General features: G+C 43.3%; 1 protein-coding gene across 1 annotated transcript in view; it reads left to right on the top strand.

Moving 5' to 3' along the window:
• Positions 1-6,453, top strand: part of LOC133425747 (zinc finger protein 236-like) — a 75,441-nt gene extending 68,988 nt beyond the window's left edge. The window contains exons 31-32 of the mRNA XM_061716326.1: positions 2,580-2,753; positions 6,265-6,453. Coding sequence (XP_061572310.1) covers positions 2,580-2,753; positions 6,265-6,386 — 296 coding nt within the window. The 3' untranslated portion in view covers positions 6,387-6,453. The remainder of the gene's footprint in view (positions 1-2,579; positions 2,754-6,264) is intronic.
• The last annotated feature ends 18,266 nt before the right edge of the window (positions 6,454-24,719 follow it).

Genomic DNA, 24,719 nt, shown 5'->3' with positions numbered 1-24,719 from the left:
GCCTTGAATGTCTTAAAAACAAGCTTTTGATTGTTTTTGCTAAATAAATTATAAATTCAGCCTCTGAGCCATGTCTTTATCTTCCCATTCTCTAATCTCATTATCTATGCAGGATTCTGAGGGGGCGGGGCTATGATAATGAGGCATGTGCTGATTGGCTGCCTGAATGACGTGATAAACCCCTCCAAAAAAATGGCGGAAACTCCGGCCGGCGGAGTTAGTTGTGGGCGTGGTTTCACGCATCGGAGGCTAACCTCTGTGAATCGCTCCCGTCGTTACGTAACGAGCAGAATCTCAACGGCTGTAGAAGCCACATCACAATGGACGGCTCATCCGGGCGGCTGTACAGACACTGCAGAATTTGGTTGCTTTCCTCCTTCTCTGTGTTGGCAGGCTGAGGGGAGACCACTTTATATATGTTAAAGCAAGAAAAAGTTGTTTTTCATAATAGGTCTCCTCTAAGTCATGTTGAGAGGGTGCGTCTTACATTGTACAACCAGGAGCACAGTTTAAAGGGATTGCAAGAAAGAATATTCTTTGATTGTGCTACAAACTTTATCAGATATCTGGTACTAGTGAAGAACAGCAGCAGCTGCTCACAGAACTGTGAATTTTTTTGCATGATTTGTCATTTGCTCGTCAATAATGAAAGTAATGCATATAGAAAAGGTTAGTCAGCCCATTTCCCTGTCAAAGCGCAGCTTGGTTCCTGCTCTCTGACAGGCCTGGACACACACACACACACACACACACACACACACACACACACACACACACACACACACACACACACACACACACACACACACACACACACACACACACACACACGTGTGGAGGAGGGTCAGGTATGCAGCATTTAACAACATAGCAACACAGTCCAGAAATTCACAAATGTAAAAGAAATGTAAGTGAGCAGAAAGCTCCAAAAAGCTGCACCGTCATTGGCGTTGCCGCCGCGTCTCCCCTGCTGTTTCCACCGCGCTGCTTCTCTGAGACGGTGCACAGTTTAAGTAAACAACGAGGCGTTTTGCACAAACAGCAGTCGTGTTCAGTCATCATCAAGACTGGATCAGCAGGAGAATCAGGATAAATCCTGTTCAGACTCTGAGGCTGATGTGAATGAAAGTTTTTCCTGACTAAAATTCTTAAAACTACCAAATAGTCTTCTAAATTATTTGACATGAGTGTTGTCTTTGTTTTTACTGAGAAGTACGTTTTTGCAGTGCGTACCTGTGTGGTATACCTCCAGGTGTTCCACCTTCTGGCCACAGTCCAAAAACATGTTGGGTTGACTGCTGGTTCTGAGTCTCAGCATCTGTAGATGTTTGTCTTGTTTTTACTAATATGGGGCTTTTCCACTAGTACCTACTCAGCCCGACTCGCCTCGCCTCGGTTTTGCACTTCTCCACTAGGGATCTAACCATGCCGAGTAGATACAGTACATTACTTTTCTGTATCTACTCTGCTGAGGTTCTAAGCGGCTGAGTCGGCTGTATCTGACGTCATCACACTACAGGCCACCGATTGGTCGGGGGGTTGGAGTCAGACGTCTGAGTCAGGATGTGACATCAGCTGAAGAGCGACTCTGACGGCTTCTTGTTCATGTTATTCCACTAGCAATGGCAGCGCAAAAGTCTGTTTCATGATCCAACTCTGAGGGTCAGATGTTCATAAACCTGGTGCTGAGGAGAGAATTAAAAAGGGATCTAGACGGTGATAAGGAACGACCAGATCTACCAGGAGCTCTGTCACTTCATAGCTGCTTTTAACTTGATATTGAACACAAGCCACAGACTCAGCAGCACATCTATCATCTCCTCCAGGTTCTACATCTTTAGTGTTGTTGTCTTCTTCGTTTAGATCACACAATCAAATACGTCACAGCAGCTTCGCTCCAACCTCCTACTTCTGCTCCAGGTGCTGAATTGTTATGGAAAAGAAACTTGAGCTGAGCTGAGTCGAGCCGAGCTGAGTTAAGTAGAGCCGAGTAGGTGCTAGTGTAAAAGCGCCCATAGTAACGTATCACTAGTGTGTGTGTTTTTAACCAGATTACTTACACCCCCAACCAACAGATCTAATACCATAAAGACATACATTTTAAATATGAAATTAACGACAAAACAATGAAGGACACATCATTCGTGCTGCGTCTTTGTCTCCTCCTTGATTCTTGTACAAAAAGCTGTGCAAGTGTTTCTCATCTTGTGGAGCTGAATGTCACCAGTAAAAGCTGTGATGGGCTCCACTCTGACCTCAATTCAATATGGTCTCTCAAATAAGACGTTTCCTCTGAGACTGTCAACAGTAGCCATATCGTATCCGTGTCCAGCCTCTGTGTTTGTGTCTTGACCTGAGATATCAGCGTGGCAGCATCTTAACACATTTCAAACCAAGCTGTCTGAAGTGTTTTGATGGCGAGGAGCTCCCACTGCATTTGTCTTGTATCCCTGTGGTTTTAAGCTCAATTATTTTCCACATCCTTTACTGTATACGCTCATTCAATAATCTTGACGTGCAAAAACAGTTTGTCTGACACGATTAGACTTGATTTCAAATCCCCCTCTGCTGTGTTGCAGGTGAGCGGCCTTTCAAGTGCAGTCAGTGCGACAAAGCCTTCAACCAGAAGAGCGCCCTGCAGGTCCACATGGTCAAACACACTGGAAAGAAACCCTTCAAGTGTGAGGTGTGCAGCATCAGGTTCACCCAGAAGAGCAACATGAAACACCACATGAAGAGATCCCACGGCTACGGTGAGCAGCTGTGACATCACGCCGACACAGACATCTGTTTGTCCCTCATCCGTCTGTGAACCTGTGGGTTGTTTTGTTTGGTTTTGTTAGTTTTTTCCAGCCAGGAACAAGACTGAAACTCCATGTTTGTACTTCTTGAAGTTTCTTGTGGATGCGTGTCTCTTGTACCCGTGTTTCATTAATATGTGATGCTCTGTTTGTTCTGCATTCACCTTCAAAACGTGTCCTTGAGGCGAGACGCTTGCTAACAGAGGGAATGGCATCAATGATGATATCAGATTCTTTAGGAGTGTTGTGGTTAAAAACCTCCACACCAGGGGGCAACGTTTCTGCTTGGCTGCATTAAATATGCCCACTTTACATTTCGGACCATCACACTACAGTTTTTGGATGCTACACAAGTGAAAAGTTCTGCCCAGTTGATGCGTCAAGAACTGGCGTCTTGGCAGCCCTCGTTTGGGAGTACTATTGTGCTCTTGTGCTGGTTTGGGAGTACCCTTGTAGTACTCTTGTACTCCCAAACCAGTTCTGTGAGAACAAGAGTATCTGTAATCTGTCTGACACGAAGCCCGGCTGTAACAGAACGTCTCCACAGATGTGAGCAACTGTACAACAGAATAGCTAAAACAGGAAAGAATCAAGGCGTTGAGCCGTGATGGCCATGATTATAGACTGCAATCACGCCCCTGACCTTGGAGTCTGACGAGCTCCATTTGAAGTTTACATCTGTAAGAGTGAAGTGCTGAAATCTGTATTCTGTTTGAAAACTAACTTCACAAAGGCTTCCACTCAAGTCCCCGAGTGGACTCTGACTGAGTGGAAGAAGAGATTCAAAAAGTCAAGTCTTGAGCACTGCTCTCCTAAGTGTTGCAGAAAATGAAGTGTAAAAGCTCATCATTATACCACAATAATAATAGTAATAATACTAGGCGTGGATTCAGATGTTTCTGTAAGTTACTGTGGAAATGCCTCATGTTTTTGTCCAACGTCTGCTCAAAGTTCTTGTGTTTGTGGCGAGCTATCCATAGGGACAACAACATGCCCATCAGTCCCAGTTGCATTATGAGGTTTATGCTTTTCTTCTTTTATCAGACCATTAAGCTGCTTGAGTCCCGGAAATTATAATTTTCCCTGAAAGTAGATGAATCTCACCGAAATAATCGCCAGCCATGACAATTTTGTTTTTCCGTTGTGAAACAGTATTTCAAAGTGTATAGTTCAGAGAAAATGTCATGAAAAAAACAGAACAAAGCTAAAAAAACGCAGCACATATCTCAATAGTCTACGTTTGAAGCCTAACTGTGACCTGAAGGGTCAAAGCAAACTGTGTAAAAATAACAGGTTTGCATTTTAAAATCGAACTCTTCCTTTTTCCATGAGAATACTTTCAAGGTGAAAGTGATTATGATAACCAAGCATCTGTTTTAAACAGACACTAAATGACACAGTTGAAGGGGACAGTATGAGAGCTTGCCAGGGACCTCAGAACAGGTGGTACGCTTTAAACTGAGTGATAAGTTGCCAAATTCCTTTCTACATCACATTTATTCTTGGGTGGTACATCCGGGCAGAGAAAGTCCTCCCTTCTCCAGAGCACTTTTGGTGTTATTATGTTATGGAGGACATTTTTATTCACCAAGGACAGACTTCTCCAAACATCAGTTGTCTTCCCGGCTCTATAATGTCCTTTAACTCAACACTGCTTTGTTTATTTTTAAGACTATACCAAAATGTTGATTTGATCACCCCGTGCCTTCTGGTATCTCTCATAGATTCATGCTGTTCTTTTAACCTAATGACGGCCTCTCCGTTTGCAGCCAGATCTCTTTACAGTACCTCATATTGGTAGCGCCAGTCACGGCTGCTAAATGATCATTTTTTTGCTTTGCTAAAATAACAAATCGTACATGACATATTTTGGTGGAACTTCTCACATTGAAGCTTAATGTGAACTGTTTTATTTCAAATCCATTGTGGTGATGTATTAAGGGAAAATCGCATTCACAAGCCTGCTAATTAACCATGTACCTTTTGTTTAAATAGTGCTGGATGGCAAAGCCATTAATGCTGTTATTTTAAACTAGACTAGTTGAGATTGTGTTTATGACATTCACAAGCTCGTGAAATGCAGCACATGTACATCCATCACTACCAAACTAACCAGACTTTAACTCAGGGGCTAAAATAGAAAGGTCATGAAAACAAAATCAAATAACAAGATGCACTCTCTCTCTCTCTGGCTGTCAAAGTAACCATAGCAACAGATGGTGTGCTTTCAATGTGGGGACTTTTTCCTGAAATGTAAACATGGGGACATAACTCCTCTTTCTCTGTAGTCTGGCTAATGGCCAACAGACGTGTCACACAGCCCCCTCCTCGCTAATGTCCGCCCCCACCCCCCCAGGGGTTTATATACTTCCATATGCCAGGAGCGTGTGGAGCATCCAAGCCCAGGATAGAAATCTATTTATTATTTCCTCAGTTCTTTGCCCTTTTAACTCATTTAGTCAAACTGGACCCAATAATAACTTGTAAATATCGGCCTACCATTTGTTAAAAAAATTTGTTTTTATAAAATAAAATATTTTGTCACTGTGGAATATGATTTATAATGAATTTAAGTCAATCTTTTTGTTAAATACTTATTCCTCTCTTAACAGTATTCTATAGTTGACGTCGCACATCTGCAGCCATCCCGAATGTTAATTTATGTGACACAAGTTGAGATTCATCTAATTGTCCCATTTATTTATTTTTGTCTTGCTGTTCAAATTGCCTGCTTCAATAAGCAATTTATTCATTCATTTATTTTATGGGTTATTGTTTCTTCCAGGAGTAGCATTCTCCTTTACGCTCCAGCAGCTTAGTGAACACGAGTTTAAAATGTTAGTTTCATTTGTATATGTGTGTGTGTGTGTGTGTGTGTGTGTGTGTGTGTGTGTGTGTGTGTGTGTGTGTGTGTGTGTGTGTGTGTGTGTATGTATGTAAATATGTATATAACTATATATATATATATATATATATATATATATGTTTATATATATAATATATATATGTTTATATATATATATATATATATATTTTTTTTTTTTTTTTTTTGGGGGGGTTTTTTCCAACGAAATGAGGGCCTTTTTGCCGTGCCCCAAAAGTCACCAAATTTTGCAAGCCAGGCCCACCAACACCAACAGGAAGTCGGCCATCTTGAATCAAATGACCGATTGTTCGCCATTGTCACACATCATATTTGATAGTTCCTATTTTCTGTCATAACTTTTGAATGGTTTGACATAAAGAGTCATGGGTGGTGTCATCGGACTTAGTTTTGAGTCCTTGACCTTTATTGGTGAAAATTGCAAGTGCGAGGGCCCGTTCATCGCTGCTTGCAGCTTTAATTTAAATGTCTGACTGAAAGCTGCTGATGCTGTTCTGTTAATAGCTTCTTGTCCTACCAGGAATATACTTAACTGAAAGATTCATTGTCCCCCTTTTTCTTTTCCTTTCCCCCCTCCAGGTCAAATACAGGACATGTCCCTGGGCCCAGATGAACCCGGGGCTCAGGTGGAGGTCACACCCGATCTGGATCTGGAAGTGGTTCCTGAATCGGCCGGAGACTGGCACAGTGTGTTCCCTTGACGACGGTCCACATGAACTCCAGTAATCAACTGTTGGTTGTCCTGAGCACTCATTGAATTTTGCAGCAAAGATTCTCTGGGAACGAAGTAGGAAGCATGCCGTGTGTCTGCATTATCAGTGAAGAAAGTGGATTTCGATCTATTGGCTTAAAGACTTATCCGTTGTACGGATTTCCATTAATATGACAACAAAAACTTATGATATAAGTTTTGGCCCTGGGAATTCACTAAGGAGGAGATGCAGGTCGCCCTTGTACTGACTGGGTTGGAAACAAAGGGAATTGTGGATTCCGGTATTTAAAAAGCCCAGACAGAGCCAGAGTCTGGTCTCTTCATTACCAGTGCTGACTGGAAGCTGCAGCCAAGTGTGCCGTCACGGCTTCAGAGGCAACAGCTCATGAGATAAAGCCTTGCTTTTGTTTTTTTACTGGTTTACAGGAAATGTCATTACACACAAACACACGCTGTACATACACACTGTACATATTTGGTCTGGAAGTGATTTGTCATTTTCAGTTGGTGATTGATAAATTTGGAAAACGGCATCAACACATTGGTGACTCTCAGTGACCTGAGAGATTCAAGGCTGTTTAAAGTTCTCAGTTAAGGATTACAGCATTATATTTCCTATTGTCATATCATTTGGACTTACATTGACAACTTATTTACTTCTGTTCGTTTTGTAAATATTGTAGTTAGATTGCATATTTTTCTGAAGAACCATCTGGACATATGTTTGAATATATGTATCTCTGGTATAATTTTGCAATTGTGATGAAGCAAAGCCAAGATAATAAGCTGTTTCTTCTATTTTCATTTTGTAATTGTGTTTCCTGTTGGTCTTCATAAATTAAGATTAAATTACATTTTTTAATAATTGTATCCCCTTTTTTTTTATAAGCCATTTCACTTACTGACACATTTAAGATTAAAGTTCATATATATATATATATATATACATATATATATATATATATATATATATGGGCTGTCAAACGATTCATATTTTAAATCGCAATTTATCGCATGTTGTCTATAGTTAACTCGCAAATGAGAAAGGGCAAATGCTTGCTTTATGCCAATGTTTATTCAACTTTCCACAAAAAAAAGCTTTTAACCTGAATGTAACATTCCTTCATAAATACAAACACAATGTAGTAATGCTATTACTGCATCGGCCGTGTGTTTGGCTGCTAGTGGTATTTGAGACTCAACGTACTTCGATGGTAATTCATTTCAAATCCACAGTACATGCAAATAACTTCAGTCTTGTCCAGCGAACCATCTGGCGTCTTTTTGAAAGAACTTGCCCTTCAAAAGTCCCTTTCCATTCTCCATCTTTCCTCGCTTTCAAAAAAGTTCAAGCAGGGCTTCCGGTGATGACGCGGTAGGAGAAAGACGCATGGAAGAGGTCTCCCGGTCGAACTGTTAATATTTACCTTTTAATACCACGATTCATTCGGGAAAGTGAAGGATTATAGTTATAACTTACATATTAAGCCGTGGAATGAGTGGTTCTAGATCCAAAGCGAGCAATACGCCGAGTTGTCCGGTTACTCGGGGTGGTGCGGCCACTGTGGCTGGAAAACTGGCTAAGATGGCGGCCGCGAGCCCAGGTGCAGGCAGCGAGCCCGCTCCCGTACCTGGCGCGTCGGACACTTTTTCAATGAGCCAGCTGATCTCTGAATTAGAGAAACAACGAGCCTCGCTGCGGGAAGACATGTCTGTATTAATCCAGGAGTCCGTTAAACCGTTACAGACGTCGGTGGACGCACTTCGTGAGACAGTGAATGACTTTAATGGCCGCCTCACCGCGGCAGAGTCCCTGGCCGGGGATAATTTTGAGCGCATAACGAGCGCGGAAAATGCGGTGAAGACGCTGCAGACCCAGAACAAGTCTCTTCAGGACCGCCTCGAGGATCTTGAAAATAGGTCTCGCAGAGTCAACCTGAGGATTATTAATGTTCCTGAGGGCAGTGAAAAGGGCCAGGACCCGGTCGAGTTCATGTCCACTCTGCTGATGGAGAACCTCGGACCCGACCTCCTCTCCAAGCCCCCGGAGCTGGAGAGAGCGCACCGCTCCCTGGCTCCTAAGCCCGGCCCGGGCGGCAGACCCAGGCCCTTTGTGGTGTGCTTTCATCGTTTTCGGGAGAGGGAGACGGTGCTTCGTTGGGCCAGACAACACGAGCTGAAACATCGCGAAACAACGCTGCGGGTGTACCCGGACGTCAGCGCCATCACTGCGAGGAAACGAGCTGCTTTTAACAAGATCAAGCAGGCGCTCTACCAGAAAGGTGTGAAGTTTAGGCTTCTCTTTCCTGCTCGCCTGCAAGTTACATTCGAGGATGAGGTGTTTACTTTCGAGTCTCCGGAGGAAGCGCACGCATTTTATAGGGAGCGGGTGATGGACAGAAAATAAGGCAGGTCGGGATGAACCCGGCTGCGGCGGCGGGTTTCTCCTCCACCTGTTGGATTTTACTTTTATTTCAGCTGCGGCTGCAGCGGCGGATTTCTCCTCCACTTGTCTGGATTACTTTTATTTCAGCTGCGGCTGCAGCGGCGGATTTCTCATCCGCCTGTCTGGATTACTTTTATTTCAGCTGCGGCTGCAGCGGCGGATTTCTCATCCGCCTGTCTGGATTACTTTTATTTCAGCTGCGGCTGCAGCGGCGGATTTCTCATCCGCCTGTCTGGATTACTTTGATTTCAGCTGCTGCTGCAGCGGCGGCGGGTTTCTCCACCTGGATTACACTGTGTGCTGTCCTGCGGACTTTCTGAACCAGCGTCATGGTAACCATGGAAATGGGTGAACACGTGAGCTATGGTTAACATGTGTGACGACATTTTTTCTTGCCTTCTTGGGGACTGTCTTCTTCCATTGATACCTCCGCCTGGTAATGTGGCTTTAAGACACTCATAATTATGTTATAACAGGTGGGGTTTTTTTTTTTATTTAATTTTTTTTTTATTTATTTTTTGGTTCTCCTTTTTTTTTAAGGCACTTCATTTACTGATTGTTTTTTTCATTTATATGGAATCTCCGTCCGTTTTCTTAAGTTGTTGTTTTTCTTTTATATATATATCTTTAGGCGCTATGCACTGTCCGCAGTAGTTTATTGGGTGCAATGCCTTTTATTTTTATTTTTTTTAATTTTATTTAATTTTTTATCTGTGGAATAGTACTGAAGTAAAGTTAAAGATGACCTGTCTACTTTAGTTAAATGTGAGGTTAGGACTAATGTTGCCTTTCTGTATTTATGTTGCTCTTTCAAGACGTGGGGTATGTTTTATATATTAGACGGGTTGACCTCTTCTACGTGTGAGGGTTATGGAAGTCGAAAGTGTTACCCTGTTGGGTTTGAAGTGGTGGGTGCACCGGGTTTGTATAAGGGATTTTGGGGTGGGAGGGTTGTGGAGGGATTGGTTGAGGGTTTTTTTTTTTTGTGTTGTGGGTTTTTTTTTTTTTTTTTTTTTTTTTTTTTTTTTTTTGTGTGTTTCTGTTCTGTTTGCCCCTTTTTCATTTGGCTCAGCGGTTATGTCAAGCCTTGGAGAGTTAGAGCTCATTTTTTCATGTCTTGATGGCGCAGGGTAAGAAGCTTCGCTTTATCTCCTGGAATCTGAAGGGTGCTAATCAGCCTGTGAAACGTAATAAAGTAATAACTCATTTAAAGCAACTCGGGGGTGATATTCTCTTTTTACAAGAAACTCACCTCCGGACTTCTGATGTTAAGAGTATCAAGCGGCCTTGGATAAGGGATGTATTTCATTCTAAATTCCCAGTAAGGGCAAGAGGTGCAGCGATCCTTATAGGTAAAAATGTTCCGTTTGAACTGTCAAATTCAATTGAAGATTCCAATGGTCGATTCGTAATCGTTTCTGGCCGGTTATGTGGCACGCCTGTGGTTATGGCCAGTGTTTATGCACCTACATGGGATGATGATCATTTTTTTTACAAGTTTTTTCTCCTCCCTCCCTAAAGTTGATGATCACTATTTAATTATTGGAGGCGATTTCAATTTAATTCAGGACCCCTCCCTGGACAGGTCTTCATCTAGACCTCAGGCGCTTTCTAAGTCAGCCAAAGTCCTTGACACATACAAAACCAGTTTAGGCTTATTTGACCCATGGAGGGCTAACTCCCACTTAGACAAAGTTTACTCCTTTTTTTCACATGTTCATCATTCATATTCACGGATAGATTTTTTTCTCTTGGATAATTATTTTTTATCAGAGGTCCAATCATGTGAGTACCATAGTATTGTTATCTCAGACCACGCCCCTGTATCTGTGGACATTGGCTTTCCTAGTCTTGTCCCTCCCTCCAGGCTGTGGAGACTTAACTCTTCCCTGCTTAACCAAGCTTCCTTTAAAGAATTCCTTCACGCTCAGATCTCCTTGTTTTTCGAGACTAATGATTCTCCAGAGATCTCAAGACGCACTCTATGGGAGGCCTTTAAGGCGTTTATGCGGGGACAGATTATATCATTTGTTTCGTCCCTGAAGAAGGCAGAGAAAGCTGATTATGAGGCAATCGCCAAAGAGATTTCTAAAATCGATATCTTGTATGCTGTGACTCCTACCCCTGCTCTTTACAAAGAACGCCTTCAGCTTCAGTCCAAATTTGATTTATTAACCACTAATAAAACTCAGAAACAAATATTTCTTGCTAAACAACGCTTCTTTGAGTCTGGGGATAAAGCGGGAAGACTATTAGCACATCAGGCGCGCGCAGCTACACTCTCCAGGTTGATCCCTCAGATTGAATCTGTGTCAGGTGAGGTCACCTCAGACCCTACAGTAATTAACAAGTTATTTTGTGCTTTCTACTCCAACCTCTATTCTTCCCAATGTCCTCCGAGTGTTTGGGACGGAGTTAATCCACTGGACAATATTGTTTTCCCTAAAATAAATGAGGATTTGGGTAGCGAGCTGGGGAGCCCAATCTCCATTAGGGAGGTTCAGGAAGCAATTACTTCACTTCAGAATGGTAAAACTCCAGGCCCTGATGGGTTCACTGTTGAGTTTTTTAAATTATTCTCTGCTGCCATTGCACCCGCCCTCCAGAGGATGTACAATGAGTCATTTACTGAGGGCCGACTGCCTCCCACTCTGCAGGAAGCCACTATTTCACTTCTGCTTAAGAGTGATAAGAATCCTCTTTTATGTGGTAGCTATAGGCCCATTTCCCTCTTGAATGTTGACTTAAAGATCCTGTCAAAGATCTTAGCCCAACGCCTACAACGGGTCCTGTCCGGTATAATATCAACCGATCAAACTGGTTTCATGCTTGGTAGGCACTCATTTCATAACACGAGGAGGCTCTTGAACATCATTGGTGCTCCTGGTTCAGGCGTTCCGGAAGTGGTTATCTCACTGGACGCGGAGAAGGCCTTCGATAGGGTGGAGTGGAGCTACCTCTTTTTTGTTTTGCAAAAATTTGGGTTCAGTCCGGGATTTATATCTTGGATTAAATTGCTTTATACCAGCCCAGTTGCCTCTGTCCACACAAATGGACTTCAGTCTGTTCCATTTCCCCTTTATCGAGGAACCAGACAGGGCTGCCCTCTCTCCCCCCTCCTGTTTGCCTTAGCTATTGAGCCTCTAGCCATCTGGCTGCGCCAGGAGGCTGGGTTTGAGGGCATCAGCAGAGCTGGAAAAGTTTACAAATTGTCATTGTATGCCGATGACCTCCTCTTATATGTGTCTAACCCAGCTGCTTCTCTCCCGGTGGTTCTAGATATCTTTGACAAATTTGGGTCCTATTCAGGTTATAAACTTAACCTCCATAAGAGTGAGGTTCTTCCCATAAATCCGGCGGCAAAAAACATACCTCCGTCCCTATTCCCTTTCAAATATGCTGTGGATGGATTTAAATATTTGGGAGTGCATATTACTAATTCGTGGAGTCAACTTTTCCCTAGAAACTTCTCTCCTCTAGTTGAAAAATGTAAACAGGATTTTGCCAGATGGTCTGGTCTTCCACTATCCCTTGTTGGTCGAGTCAATTTGGTTAAGATGGTTATTTTACCTAAGTTTTTATATCTTTTTTCGCACATCCCTGTCTTTATTAAGAAGTCCTTTTTTAGAACACTCGATCAATTAATAAGTTCTTTCCTCTGGGGCAATAAAAATCCTTGTATAAGAAGATCAGTGCTGCAGCTCCCGAAGGCTCTTGGTGGCTTGGCTTTGCCCAATTTCCTACACTATTACTGGTCCTGTAATATTTATAAACTCTTGTACTGGATTAATGCCACAGCAGATGACCAGCGCCCCTTGTGGGTGGATATGGAACTTGCTTCTTCAAGGGTCTCTCTTCATTCCCTGGTTTGCTCCCAACTCCCTCTATCTACCTCTAACATTACCCCCAATCCAGTGGTAACTAACTCTGTTAGAATCTGGAATCAATTTAGGAGGAACCTGGGCCTTCATAGGGGCTCAGACCTCTCTCCTATTGTTAATAATCACCTATTTCCGCCCTCCTGCACTGATTTGACGTTTCGGACGTGGTTCAGCAAGGGGATAACAAAACTAAATGACCTCTACAACCAAGGGACTTTTATGTCCTTTTCGGAGCTCTCGAAAAAATTTGACCTGCCTAATTCCCATCTATTTCGTTTTTTTCAGATAAGGCATTTTGTTCAGAATCAGAACCCCAAATTCCCCAGTCGTCCTCCAGAATCATTGATTGATTCACTACTGGCTCTTGATCCTGAACAAAAGAAACTAATATCTAACATTTACACGCTTATCAACTCCTCCCTTGATAACCCAGTGATGGGCCCCAAGGATTCGTGGGAGAACGAGCTTGGAGTTACGTTACCTGAGGATTACTGGGAACAGGTATTACGGTTGGTTCATTCCTCCTCAATCTGTGCGAGGCACGGCCTACTACAATGTAAAGTAGTGTACAAAGTTCACTACACTAATTTGAGGCTTTCTCGAATTTATCCAAATGCACCTGACTCCTGTAACAGGTGCAGACAATCCCCAGCTGACCATTCTCATATGTTCTGGTCCTGTCCTAGGCTTGCCACATTCTGGTCGGAAATCTTTAAAACTCTTAGCACAGCATATAACACAACCATCTCTCCTGACCCGCTCTTAGCTTTGTTTGGGGCCCCCCTACAGCCTTTGACTTCTAGAGTCTTAAAGAATGTCCTTGCCTTCACCACCCTGTTAGCCAGACGCCTTATACTCCTTAAATGGAAACACTCGCACCCATGCGCGTCGCCACCATATATTTTGGGGGGGACGCGTCCCCCCCACTCTTGAAAAAAAGTCGTTCGGACCCCCCCACATTTGCTAGTCCAGCGTGTTTACATTGCTTCACAATCAAATCCGTTCCACTTTATGAGTAGGAGATTACCCATATCTACAGAATCCACTCCGCGTTTTACTTCTGTTTTTTAACACGGCAGCAGCAGCAGCACCATTCAAAACATTCAGTCAGTCTGAGGCAAGCCGGTGTGGAGATGCCGAGATGGACATAAGAAATTAAGTAAGTTACCAAGTTTTACCTTGAGTGGCCAAACAGCAAAATTGCGTTGTTCCATGGTCAAACACAGCCAGCATATATATATATATATATCGACGCAGAGCCTACGGCGTAGGGTACGGCGTACGTTGCGCGTCGCCGCGTAGCTTACGCCGTAGGGTCTGCGTTCGTGTAACGCGGAACCATAAATCAGCTCCGGGGCCGGCAGCAGACAGAAATCAGCCTTTATTCTGGCGAGGTTGCAAAAAACGTGCAAAAAAGTGATTATGTACATTCACTGAGTGAATATTATGAAAGTAAAATATATATATCTCGCTGTATGACGACTAAAAGCATTCTGGGAATTTTTTTTGTCCCTAGAAAACTAGTTTATTTCTTTTTAAATCAGAGGGTGTTGTGTAAATTTCCCACTGTGACGTACTGGGAGCCTTCACAGGTGTTGAACACTGGCCTGCTTCTTGTTAAACCTCACATCCTTGATAAATACTGTAGTAGGCCTGTATGGTTCATCTGGAAACAACAGGATTGAATAAAATGATGTTGTTAAGAAATCTTGTAATCCATTCTTTTACTTTTTTTTTTATATAAGAAAATAGGGATAAGTAGTCAACTAATATAAAATAACATGACACCGTGGGTTGGTTTTCCTCCCAACCTCCCCAATTTTTTCAGTAACCAGCCACCACTGATATCTAAAGTGTTAATAACTGGAAAGGTGGAGGATGTGGATGTGCTCAGTTCGTACCCAGAACTAAACCGCCATTCGTTGGAGGTTCAGCTGGCCATGTTCAAACTTCAGTATCCCTGCAGCACAGTCAGTGAAGTGGTGGATACATTGAGAGCTTTGCTGCCAGAGGTTCCAGGTCTGTTCACTCAAGTAGAAGTGTTGGTCAGGCTTCTTCTTGTTGTGCCATGCTCCTCAGCAGAGGCTGAGAGAAGTTTTAGTGCCTTAAGAAGGCTCAAGACCTGGCTGCGCTCTTCAATGACCAAAAGCACTTGAACAATGTGGCTGTTTGCCACATCCACCAAGAGCATCTTGACAAACTTGACTAGAGGAGATTTGCCAGTCATTTGTGTCTGCAAATGACAAAAGAGGTCACACGTTTGGAGCCTTTGTATGATGGTTATGTTCTATTTGTAGAAATCCTGCTGTAAGCATGTACAGATAAAAGAGGAGATGGGTGAAGATATGGAACATTTAACAGGTTGTATTGAGTATTGAGTTATAGTTGTATTGAGTTATAGTTGTATGTTCTGCAGGTCACTGAATAGTTTGTATTTCCTCATTACTTTTTTTTCAAGAGATTTTTTGTTGCATGACATTATTAATCCTCATTTAATAAAGTGCCTAAAAAGTGCCAAAAAAGTTGTCAGTGTTAGTCCTCTATAAATTAAACCAAAACATAATAGTAGTCAGTAATTGCAGACCATGCCAGCTCCAAGGAAAAACAAAGAGAGATTATTTTGGGTGTAAAATGCACCAGAATGCGGGAAATTGAATCTACTATTTTCAAAATTTTCTGGGGGAGGACCCCCAGACCCCCCCCCAAAAAAGTGTCCCCCCCACATTACAAAAGCTGCTGACGCCCATGCTCGCACCCTCCATCTCATAGTAGGTGGGTGGAAGAAATTCTACTGGTCATGAGTCTTGAGAAGCTTAGGTTTGCCCTCAAAGGTTCCTTAGATTCATTTGAGAGGACCTGGAGACCTCTGCTAGGTCATATCGAGTCTTTGACATCTCTAGGTTGATGTGCTGACTGAGCCCCCCCTCCCCTCGTTTTTTTGTTTTGTTTTTTATTTGTTTTTTTTTTTTTTTTTTTTTTTTTTTTTTTTTTGTTTGTTTGTTTGTTTTTGTTTTTTTGTTTTTTTTCCTCTTTATACTTGGTTGTTTTTTTTTGTCGATGGGTTTGTTGTGAGTGCGGTTGTGGGGATGGGAATGTGGGAGGGATAAAGAAAAGCGGGGAAAAAAGGAAGGAGGGAAGTATTTCCTGTTATATTGCTGTACTACTGTTCTATTTCGTGAAACTACTTCCAATAAAAAGAATCTTAAAAAAAAAAAAAGTTCAAGCAGTAATCCACCATACTTCCTCAGGCTGCGGGTGCCGTCGACCCCCAGAAATGATTTAATGCGTTTTTTTTTTAATCCTGAGCGTTAATCGTGTGTTAAAAAAATCGGCGACGTGTTATTAACGTGTTAACTTTGGCAGCTCTAATATATATATATATATATATATATATATATATATATATATATATATATATATATATTACAGTACACACCAAAAGTTTGGACACACCTCATTCAAACAAATGGGGAAGTGTGTCCAAACTTTTGGTCTGTAATATGTGTATAATCTTTATTATAATTTTCATTTAAAGAATAATAATAAATGTTATTCATGGGATGTGTTTTCATAACTTGTCATTGTTGTCACTTGCCATTTTCCCACTATGGGGCTTAAATGCACTAAAAGCCCCCTGGCTTTCACTCAGGAAAATCATTCCCAGTGTCGGGTTGATGGCCCCACTGTGCTGCCCTCCTGACCCGTCTATAATGTTGCATCATGATGGAAAGGTCACATAGTCTGAGCTTTAGTGCATGTTTCACAAATCAAGTGGTTGCAAGTCAAAGTTAAAAGGGATCAAGGGCATTAGCAACTCTGATATTAGAAATTGAACTGTTCCACACTGGTGGATCCCAACGAACATGCTCAATCACATATAAATGATGACATGACTGGTTCAAACCAGTGACCACTGAACAAACCTGGTTATCAAATTTGAAGTTTCACCAATCATTAGACCAAGGTTCCTAGCACACGGATGACTGTCAAACCAGCGCAGAACACTCATAACCATTTATGATGCTACGCTTCCCAAATAAATTCAATAATGTTTTATTTTTTGTGAAAACCAAGAAATGTGACCACATCCATGATTGCACATCTCTGAGATGGTTCAAAAGAGCCTGAATGTTAATAGGAAAAATGGAACCCAAATCTATAAAGATATATAAAGTGTATGTGTAAGGAAAAAAAACGATCAGGACCCAAGATGGAGCCTTGAGGAATCCCTGACGAATAAGAACATTTCAGGGGCCTCATTTATAAAGCTTGCTTGCGCACAAAACAGGGCTTGAAAGATCCGCACGCCACCTTCTACGCAAAGGTTGGGATTTAAAAAAAAAAAAACAACCGAAAAATGTGCGTATCTTTAAGCCAACCCTGACCCTCGCGCACGAACATTTTGAAGATGTGGGGAACTGGCGACGCAGGCGGTGAGGTGGTGAAATGAAGCCAGATTCATGTCATACTTTTAATGTCATCACATATCAGACTTATAGATCCATGTACACCCAAGCCGGTGTTCTGCCGAGTTGTCCTACCTCCTCGAATCGTCCTACCCGTAGGATGAAATGACATACTTCTCTGCCGAGGTGTCTCCTACCTCAGCATAAAATACTACCGTACGATCCCCGTTTCTTTTATCTCAGTTTCCTTTTTTTTAAAGGCTTTTTCATGCAAATACAGTAGACGATTTAACAGCAGGAAGTCAGAATGTGCTTCACATAGATCTATGTGTACGACGCTTCGGCGGAAGAAAAAAAAACGTCAAATCACGCTTCCACATACCGTATTTTCACGACCATACGGCGCACTGTGTGGAAAGGCGCACCCTCAGTTTTGTGTGTCATTTTTGGTTTTAAAACACACATAAGGCGCACCGACCCAAAAGGCGCCGTCTACAGAGACGGAGCTGCACACACGCGCACCGCAAAACACACACGCTCTAAAAATAGAGTGGAAGCAAAACTTAGTTTGATATTTTATTTCACTTTTCACATCAATCAAACCCTCCAAAGGTTCATATTCTGTTTCCGCATTAAATAATTAAAAAAAACCACTGGGGCGCCGCACATAAACCTGTCTCAGCCACCAGCCCTTTTCATTTCACTCGGGCTGGAAAAGTCTGTTTAGGCAACGCTTTTCTTTTAAAAATCACCATAGCCGGCAGTTTCTGTCCATCAACGTGGCAGGAGAGCACAAGAGTAAATAAACTTTTCATACCCCTTTGTGCTGCGGATCCCGACCGCGGCGGTCCCGGGTCCCGCTCCGTCCCCCCCCCCCCCGCGCTGGACCGGGTCCGCTCCCCGCTCCGCCCCCCCGCGCTGGTCCCGCGTCCCGGGTCCCGCGTCCCGGGTCCCGCGTCCCGGGTCCCGGGTCCCGGGTCCCGGTCCGCCCCCCCCCGCGCTGGACCAGGTCCGCTCCCCGCTCCGCCCCCCCGCGCTGGTCCCGGGTCCCGGGTCCCCCCCGCTGGTACCGGGTTGTATCCGACAGGAGCTCCGCTCCGCTAATTCAGCTGCGCCAGGCAAGCGCCACATAAATGAGAATGTGTGTGTTTCGCGCCGCGAATACACACCCGCGCATGTCGGGATCCGGTACCGGGTTTGTAACCGACAGATTTGGCTGGAAATCTCGGAGGACGAAGCTGATCAGACCTGGGACAGACCCTAGAAATCTCTGCTCGCAAAGCGGCCAGGAACCAGGTCGATCGGACCGCTTTTGGAACCAGGAAGTCGGGCTGGAGCAGCGCACATCACCGCGGCTTTAACCCGGGGAACGTGACCGGTTCCGACCGGCCGGGACCGGAGGAACCCACATGGATTTGTAGCAGGGGCTCCCGGGGAAAGAGCACCGGCATTTCAGCCGGATCTGCCCCGGGGAAAGCGGCGATCGGACCCGCAACCCCACGGCAGGTGCATCCTCGGTTCCGACATGCAAAACACACGCGCGCTGCAGAACACACACACACGTGTGATTATTTAAAAATATAGCTGGAGCAAAACTTAGTTTGATTGTATTTTATTTCACTTTACACATCAAGCAAATCCTTAAAAGTCTTCATCTTCTGTTTCGCATTAAACAGCTCAGTGGATGGTCTCATTCAAACCGCAACTCACGGGGGCTTCACCCGCCCCCTTCTCCCTTTACCGTTCTCATGGTGGCCGGCCTCACATTATCGTAATTCAGGTAATAGACACGGCGCACCGTTTCTTAAGGCGCCCGGCACATTTAAAAAAAAATAAATAAATAAATGTGCGCCTTATGGTCGCGAAAATACGGTAGATATTGGCAGGTAGGATGATTTGACAGATGAAAATACCCCGTCAGATCACGCTTCTACATAGATAAATGTTGATGTCTATGTGGGAGCGTGATCTGACAGGGTATTTTCATCTGTCAAATCATCCTACCGGCACGGCGTGTCCGCGGTGCAGGACATGCTGTGCCGGTGTCGTGCCAAAAAGTGATTGCCTGCCAGAATCGGATTTCTCCCCTGAAAATGGGTCTTTTTACCTGCCAAAAATGGATTGAAGGCCAAATACAGTTAATGAAAGGTTGTTTCTACCTAAATATGATTTGATCTCATTCTTGAGCTTCATAATCTGAAAATCTGACGTTTCAGCGCTATCGCTCAACGGGCTGCTGTGCTTCTCGTGTTCTTAAAGTAGAAGACAGTTAAACTATCGAGGGCTATGACCTAAATTCTGCCTCAGCAGATATTGATTTCTTTGTCAGTAACACTGCAGATTTGCTGGACTCAGCTTTAGATGCAGTTGCTCCTCTAAGAAGGAGGGTCTCTAGGAGGTCAACTTCCTGGTTTAATTCAGATATCCCATGTTGAAACAAAAAGTGCATAAAATGGAAAGGAAGTGATACTCTTGTAAGTCTGTAGACTCTCATCATGCATGGATAGATAGTCTAATAGGATCTAAAAAAAGCATTTTGCCAAGCTAGAATATTTTTGACATTGATAGAAGATTATAAATAATCCATGTTTTTCTGCACTGTAGCAGGGCTGACAAAGAGTCACAACTCTGTTGAGCGTTGCATTCTTCCAGCTCTCAGTAGTGACGACTTTATGAGCTTCTGTAGCAGTAAAATCATGAATTTAATCATGAGTTTATATAATAATTGCTTGGGGGTCTCTGGAAAGCACCTAGAGACAACTTGTATTGTAATAAATGTGATATAAATCAAATTGAATTTAATTTAATCTTGTTGATGTAGCAGACGTGGTGAAGCACTTTTGGTTTTTCACTAAAAAACTAGACGGTAGTCCGTTTTCAGTGTCCACAATAGGATAGTTTTGAACTCTCACAAGAGAGAGGACAGATTAGGATCATGACAGGAAAATTGGGTTCATTTTGTTTGAAGTTTACAATTGAAAAAAAGTTAAATCATTTGCAGCAACATGGTGGTAACTTTGGTAAAGAAGGAAGGAAGGTCGCCCGCAGCAATTCTGGCAAGAGCACGACGGCTCTTTCATGATTGTTTTTTTTCACCCAATATGGAACCATATTAGACCATATTGTAGAGGCCTAAGAACAGTTCATAGCTTGTAACTGTTAACATGATTAAAACTGTGTTACATAAGTTCATGATATATAATTTCATATTCATTATGTGTGTTAAAAATATATATTATTTGATTTAGAATTGCATAAAGTAGTTAAAATGTAAAAGTATATAAGAATCCATGTGTTTATGTATGTGATTTGGAAGCTAAGGATAAAAGGTGTACTTGCTCTTTAAGAGTTACCTTCACAGCTGCCATTGATTACCTGCAGTGGATGAAGGAGAGTCAGAGCTTGAGAGCAGTGAAGGCAAACGGTTTTCTTACCTCTCTCTTTGTTGCATTTAGTTACAAAAGGTGTTTTTTGGCCAGCTTACTTTTCTTGCCAGTGGATGTACACTCTGAGTAATAAAGTGGAGATCCTTATTTTTGTTTTACTACGCTTCTGGAGTGAACTTTTTTGATCAGTGTTGCTAGGCCAAGCAACGAACACCACTTGTGGATGTAGCTTCTTGCTAACTATTGACTGGGACAGAGTAAGCCATAAGCAACTATCTCAAGTTCGAAATTTAAACCTCTACAATTAGTAAGAAAACCTGCTTGACGTTGGACAAGAAGCCTTGGAGAGGTTTTGTGGACAGTGGAGCATGTTTTAAGATTCAAGGAGGGACCTGAAGAGACTTCCTCAGTTAGCCTACCAAGGCTGCTTTTGTGACTGTTGGTTAACAAGTGGAACCTGGATAATTACTGGAACGACCAACCACAAGGCAATCATGACTGGGAAAGGAAAAGAAGAGATGGTAGGTGCAACTGAGGAAAAGAGAGTTGTTAAACCAACACTTAAAGGATTGGAATATAATCTGCAATTAAAAATAACTGCAAGAAGATCTATACTGGGCCAACTTACTGAAGAACGGAAGGAATTGCATGTTTTAATGGATGATGATGCAAATGTGGAAAATATTGAAAAGGTACGGTTGGCCAAATATGAAACACTGTTAAAGGAGTTCAGTGAAATGAACGTGCATGTTAAAGACCTATTCTGCCAGATAGGATGTGAGGAGAATATGAACACGGATCAAAGGGATTGGTTTGAGCCAAGAAATGGTGATTTCACAGACTTTGCACAAGAGGTGAATACATGGATACGGGCGGCTAAGCTACGCCAAGAAGAAGCTAACAAGGTTAGCGATGAGGTAAAACCTGAAGACAGTGTGTCAGTCATATCTAAGAAATCCAGAAGATCTAAGTCTGTCTCTTCTGCTTCTACAACATCATCAGCTCGAGCTGAACGCTTAAAGGTAGAATTGCAAAGAGCTGCTTTGTTAGCTAAGTCGGCTACATTGAAGAAAAAACAGGCTTTAGAAGAACACTACAGCTCACTACAACTAAAGCTCAATGCTGAAAAAGAAGAGTTAGAGCTACAAGAAGGGCTCGCTGCAACCGATGCGCAATTGTCTGTATTAAGAAAATATGAAGGTTCTGAGGCGTCATGCAGAAGCAAAAGTAGTAGAGTGAATGTACTAACATCTACTTCAGTGAAGCATAATGTCAGCCACTCTATGAGAAGAGATGCAGATGACAATGTGAGTCAAGCTTCTGTCAGCTCAGTGGACAATTCTGTTACTGGTAATCTGGTTACTGTCATGCAGCGCCAAAACGATATCACCGAATGCCTAATAAAGCAACAGAGGCTCTCTACATTGCCACCACAGAACATTCCTGTTTTCAAGGGTGATCCGATGGAATATCGTCTCTTCATGAGAGCATTTGAACATGGCGTAGAGAGTAAGACTGAAAATAACAAAGACCGTCTTTATTATTTAGAGCAATACACAAATGGACAGCCTAATGACTTAGTGCGCAGCTGCTTTCACATGGACCCAGATCAGGGCTATCCTGAAGCCAAAAGACTTTTGAAAGAGCGGTTTGGTGACAAATATAAGATATCCATGGCTTATCTTGACAAGGCTTTAAACTGGCCTATCATTAGAACAGATGACACCAAAGCACTCGAATCATACGCCCTCTTCCTCTCAAGCTGCAGTAATGCTATGTCAGACCTACAGTACTTAGACGAGATGGAGAATGCTGCTAACATGCGCACGATCATTGCAAAGCTCCCCTACAGGCTGAGAGAGAGATTCAGGGGTGTCGCCATCGACATTCAGAAAAGACAAGACCGCCGGACGAAGTTCAAAGACGTAGTGATGTTCGTCAACACACAGGCTGAAATGGCATCACATCCTGTGTTCGGTGAAATCTCTGGGCAAACAAAACACCAGACAGACAAAGTAGAAAGGTCAAGTGGAAAGAAAAAGGTCACAATACTGGCCACTGAAGTAAAAGCGCAGAAAGCTGAAAAAGGTGAAGGAAACAAGAAAGCTCCGGAGAAGAAAATACATTTTGACAAGGCCTTCAACAAACCATGTATCTTCTGTCAGGGAGACCATACCATGGAACAGTGCAAGAAACTTCAAAGAATGCTGCACAAGGAAAAGTTGGAGTTCCTCAAGAGCAAAGGACTTTGTTTCAGTTGTCTTACAGCAGGACACATGAGTAAGGCCTGTGAAGAAAAGAAGAGCTGTCAGATATGTTCAGCAATACACCCTACACTCCTACACATAAAATGGAAACCCAAAGACTCACCAAATGAGGAGGTGTCATCGGAGGAGCCAAAAGAGGGGTCTCCAAAGGAAGAACAAACTGTGGTCAGCGGATTCGTGGACGCAGGAGCCGCATGCTCTCAGACTGGGGCCGGGGGCACAGATAGTATCCTCGCCATCGTTCCTGTGAGAGTAAAGGTAAAGAAAGGCAACAAGGTGCTGACTTGTTATGCATTCCTGGATCCAGGGAGTAACGCTTCCTTCTGCACTAACAAGCTAGCTAACGACCTTCACCTGCAAGGAAAAAATGTGAACATTCTTCTTACCACGATGGGGGAACAAAAGACAGTTTCCTGCAAAGCTGTAGCAGAACTAGAAGTGAGTAACCTAGAAGGTGATGACTTCATCGAGCTCCCAGAGGTTTATACACAAAAGGTTATCCCCGTGAGCAAAGAGAACATTCCGACTCAAAAAGACGTGGATAAGTGGCCACATCTGCAAGGTGTACGAATCCCTTCCATCAATGCAGATATCAGTCTCTTGATTGGAACTGATGTGGCAAAAGCCTTGGAACCAGAGGAAGTAATCCGCAGTGTCAAAGATGGGCCGTATGCTGTACGCACAGCTTTGGGATGGACCGTAAACGGACCACTGCGTGAGAATAGCAGATGCCGGGAAAAGAACGGATACCTACAGATCCAGACGAATCGAATTTCAGTGGCTCGACTGGAAGAGTTATGGATTCAGCAATTTAAGTATGATTTTCCTGAGAATGCTCAGAGAGAGCAGCTGGAAATGTCCAAGGAAGACCAGCTGTTCATGGACAGAGTCTCTGAATCAGCCAAGCTGGTCGACGGCCACTACTCTATCGGGTTGCCGTTGAAGAACAGAGATGTCAAAATGCCCAACAACAGAGCAGTGGCAGAGCAACGAGCGCTCAACATGAAGAAGAAGCTTCAGAAAAACCAGACGTTCAAGGAGGACTACGTCAGCTTCATGAACGATGTAATTAGCAGGGGCTACGCTGTGAAAGTCCCAGATGAAGAGCTAAACCGGAGCGATGGGAAAGTGTGGTTTATCCCGCATCACGGCGTCTACCACCCTAAGAAGAAAAAAATACGGGTGGTATTCGATTGCGGAGCTGCGTATCAAGGAACCACGCTTAACGAACAACTACTGCAGGGGCCTGACATGACGAGCAGCCTGGTTGGCGTTTTAACAAGATTCCGTCAAGAGCATGTCGCAGTCATGGCGGATGTGGAATCAATGTTCCACCAGGTGAAAGTCCCACCAGAAGATGCTGACCTTCTCAGGTTCCTGTGGTGGCCGGATGGTGACATCTTGAAAGAGCTACAAGAGTACAGGATGGAGGTACACTTGTTTGGCGCCACCTCATCACCAAGCTGCGCTAGCTATGCTTTGAGAAGGTGTGCTGAAGATAACAGGAACGGTTTTGACGCAGCAGTGGTGGACACAGTCTTACATAATTTTTATGTTGACGACTGTTTGAAATCAGTTGCCTCCGAACAAGAAGCAGTCAAATTACACCAAGACCTGAAGGCCATCTGTCAAACAGGAGGCTTCAGACTAACAAAATGGATGACCAACAACCAGGATGTGTTCTTGAACATTCCAAAAGAAGACCGGGCAACAAAAGTCAAAGACCTTGACCTTGACCAGGACTCGCTCACCATTGAGAGAGCTTTGGGGGTACAGTGGTGCATCCAGTCGGATCGGTTCAAGTTCCACGTGAACATCCAGCAGAAACCTCTCACCAGAAGGGGAATCTTGTCAATGATGAGTTCGGTCTATGACCCACTGGGGATGTTATCTCCAGTCATACTGCCTGCCAGAAACATCTTGCAAGAACTGTGCA

The sequence above is a fragment of the Cololabis saira genome, chromosome 3 (assembly GCF_033807715.1).
Source record: "Cololabis saira isolate AMF1-May2022 chromosome 3, fColSai1.1, whole genome shotgun sequence".
Taxonomy (NCBI): domain Eukaryota; kingdom Metazoa; phylum Chordata; class Actinopteri; order Beloniformes; family Belonidae; genus Cololabis; species Cololabis saira.
Note: the sequence above shows the minus strand (reverse complement) of the source record. Positions and strands in the feature narration are given on the sequence as shown.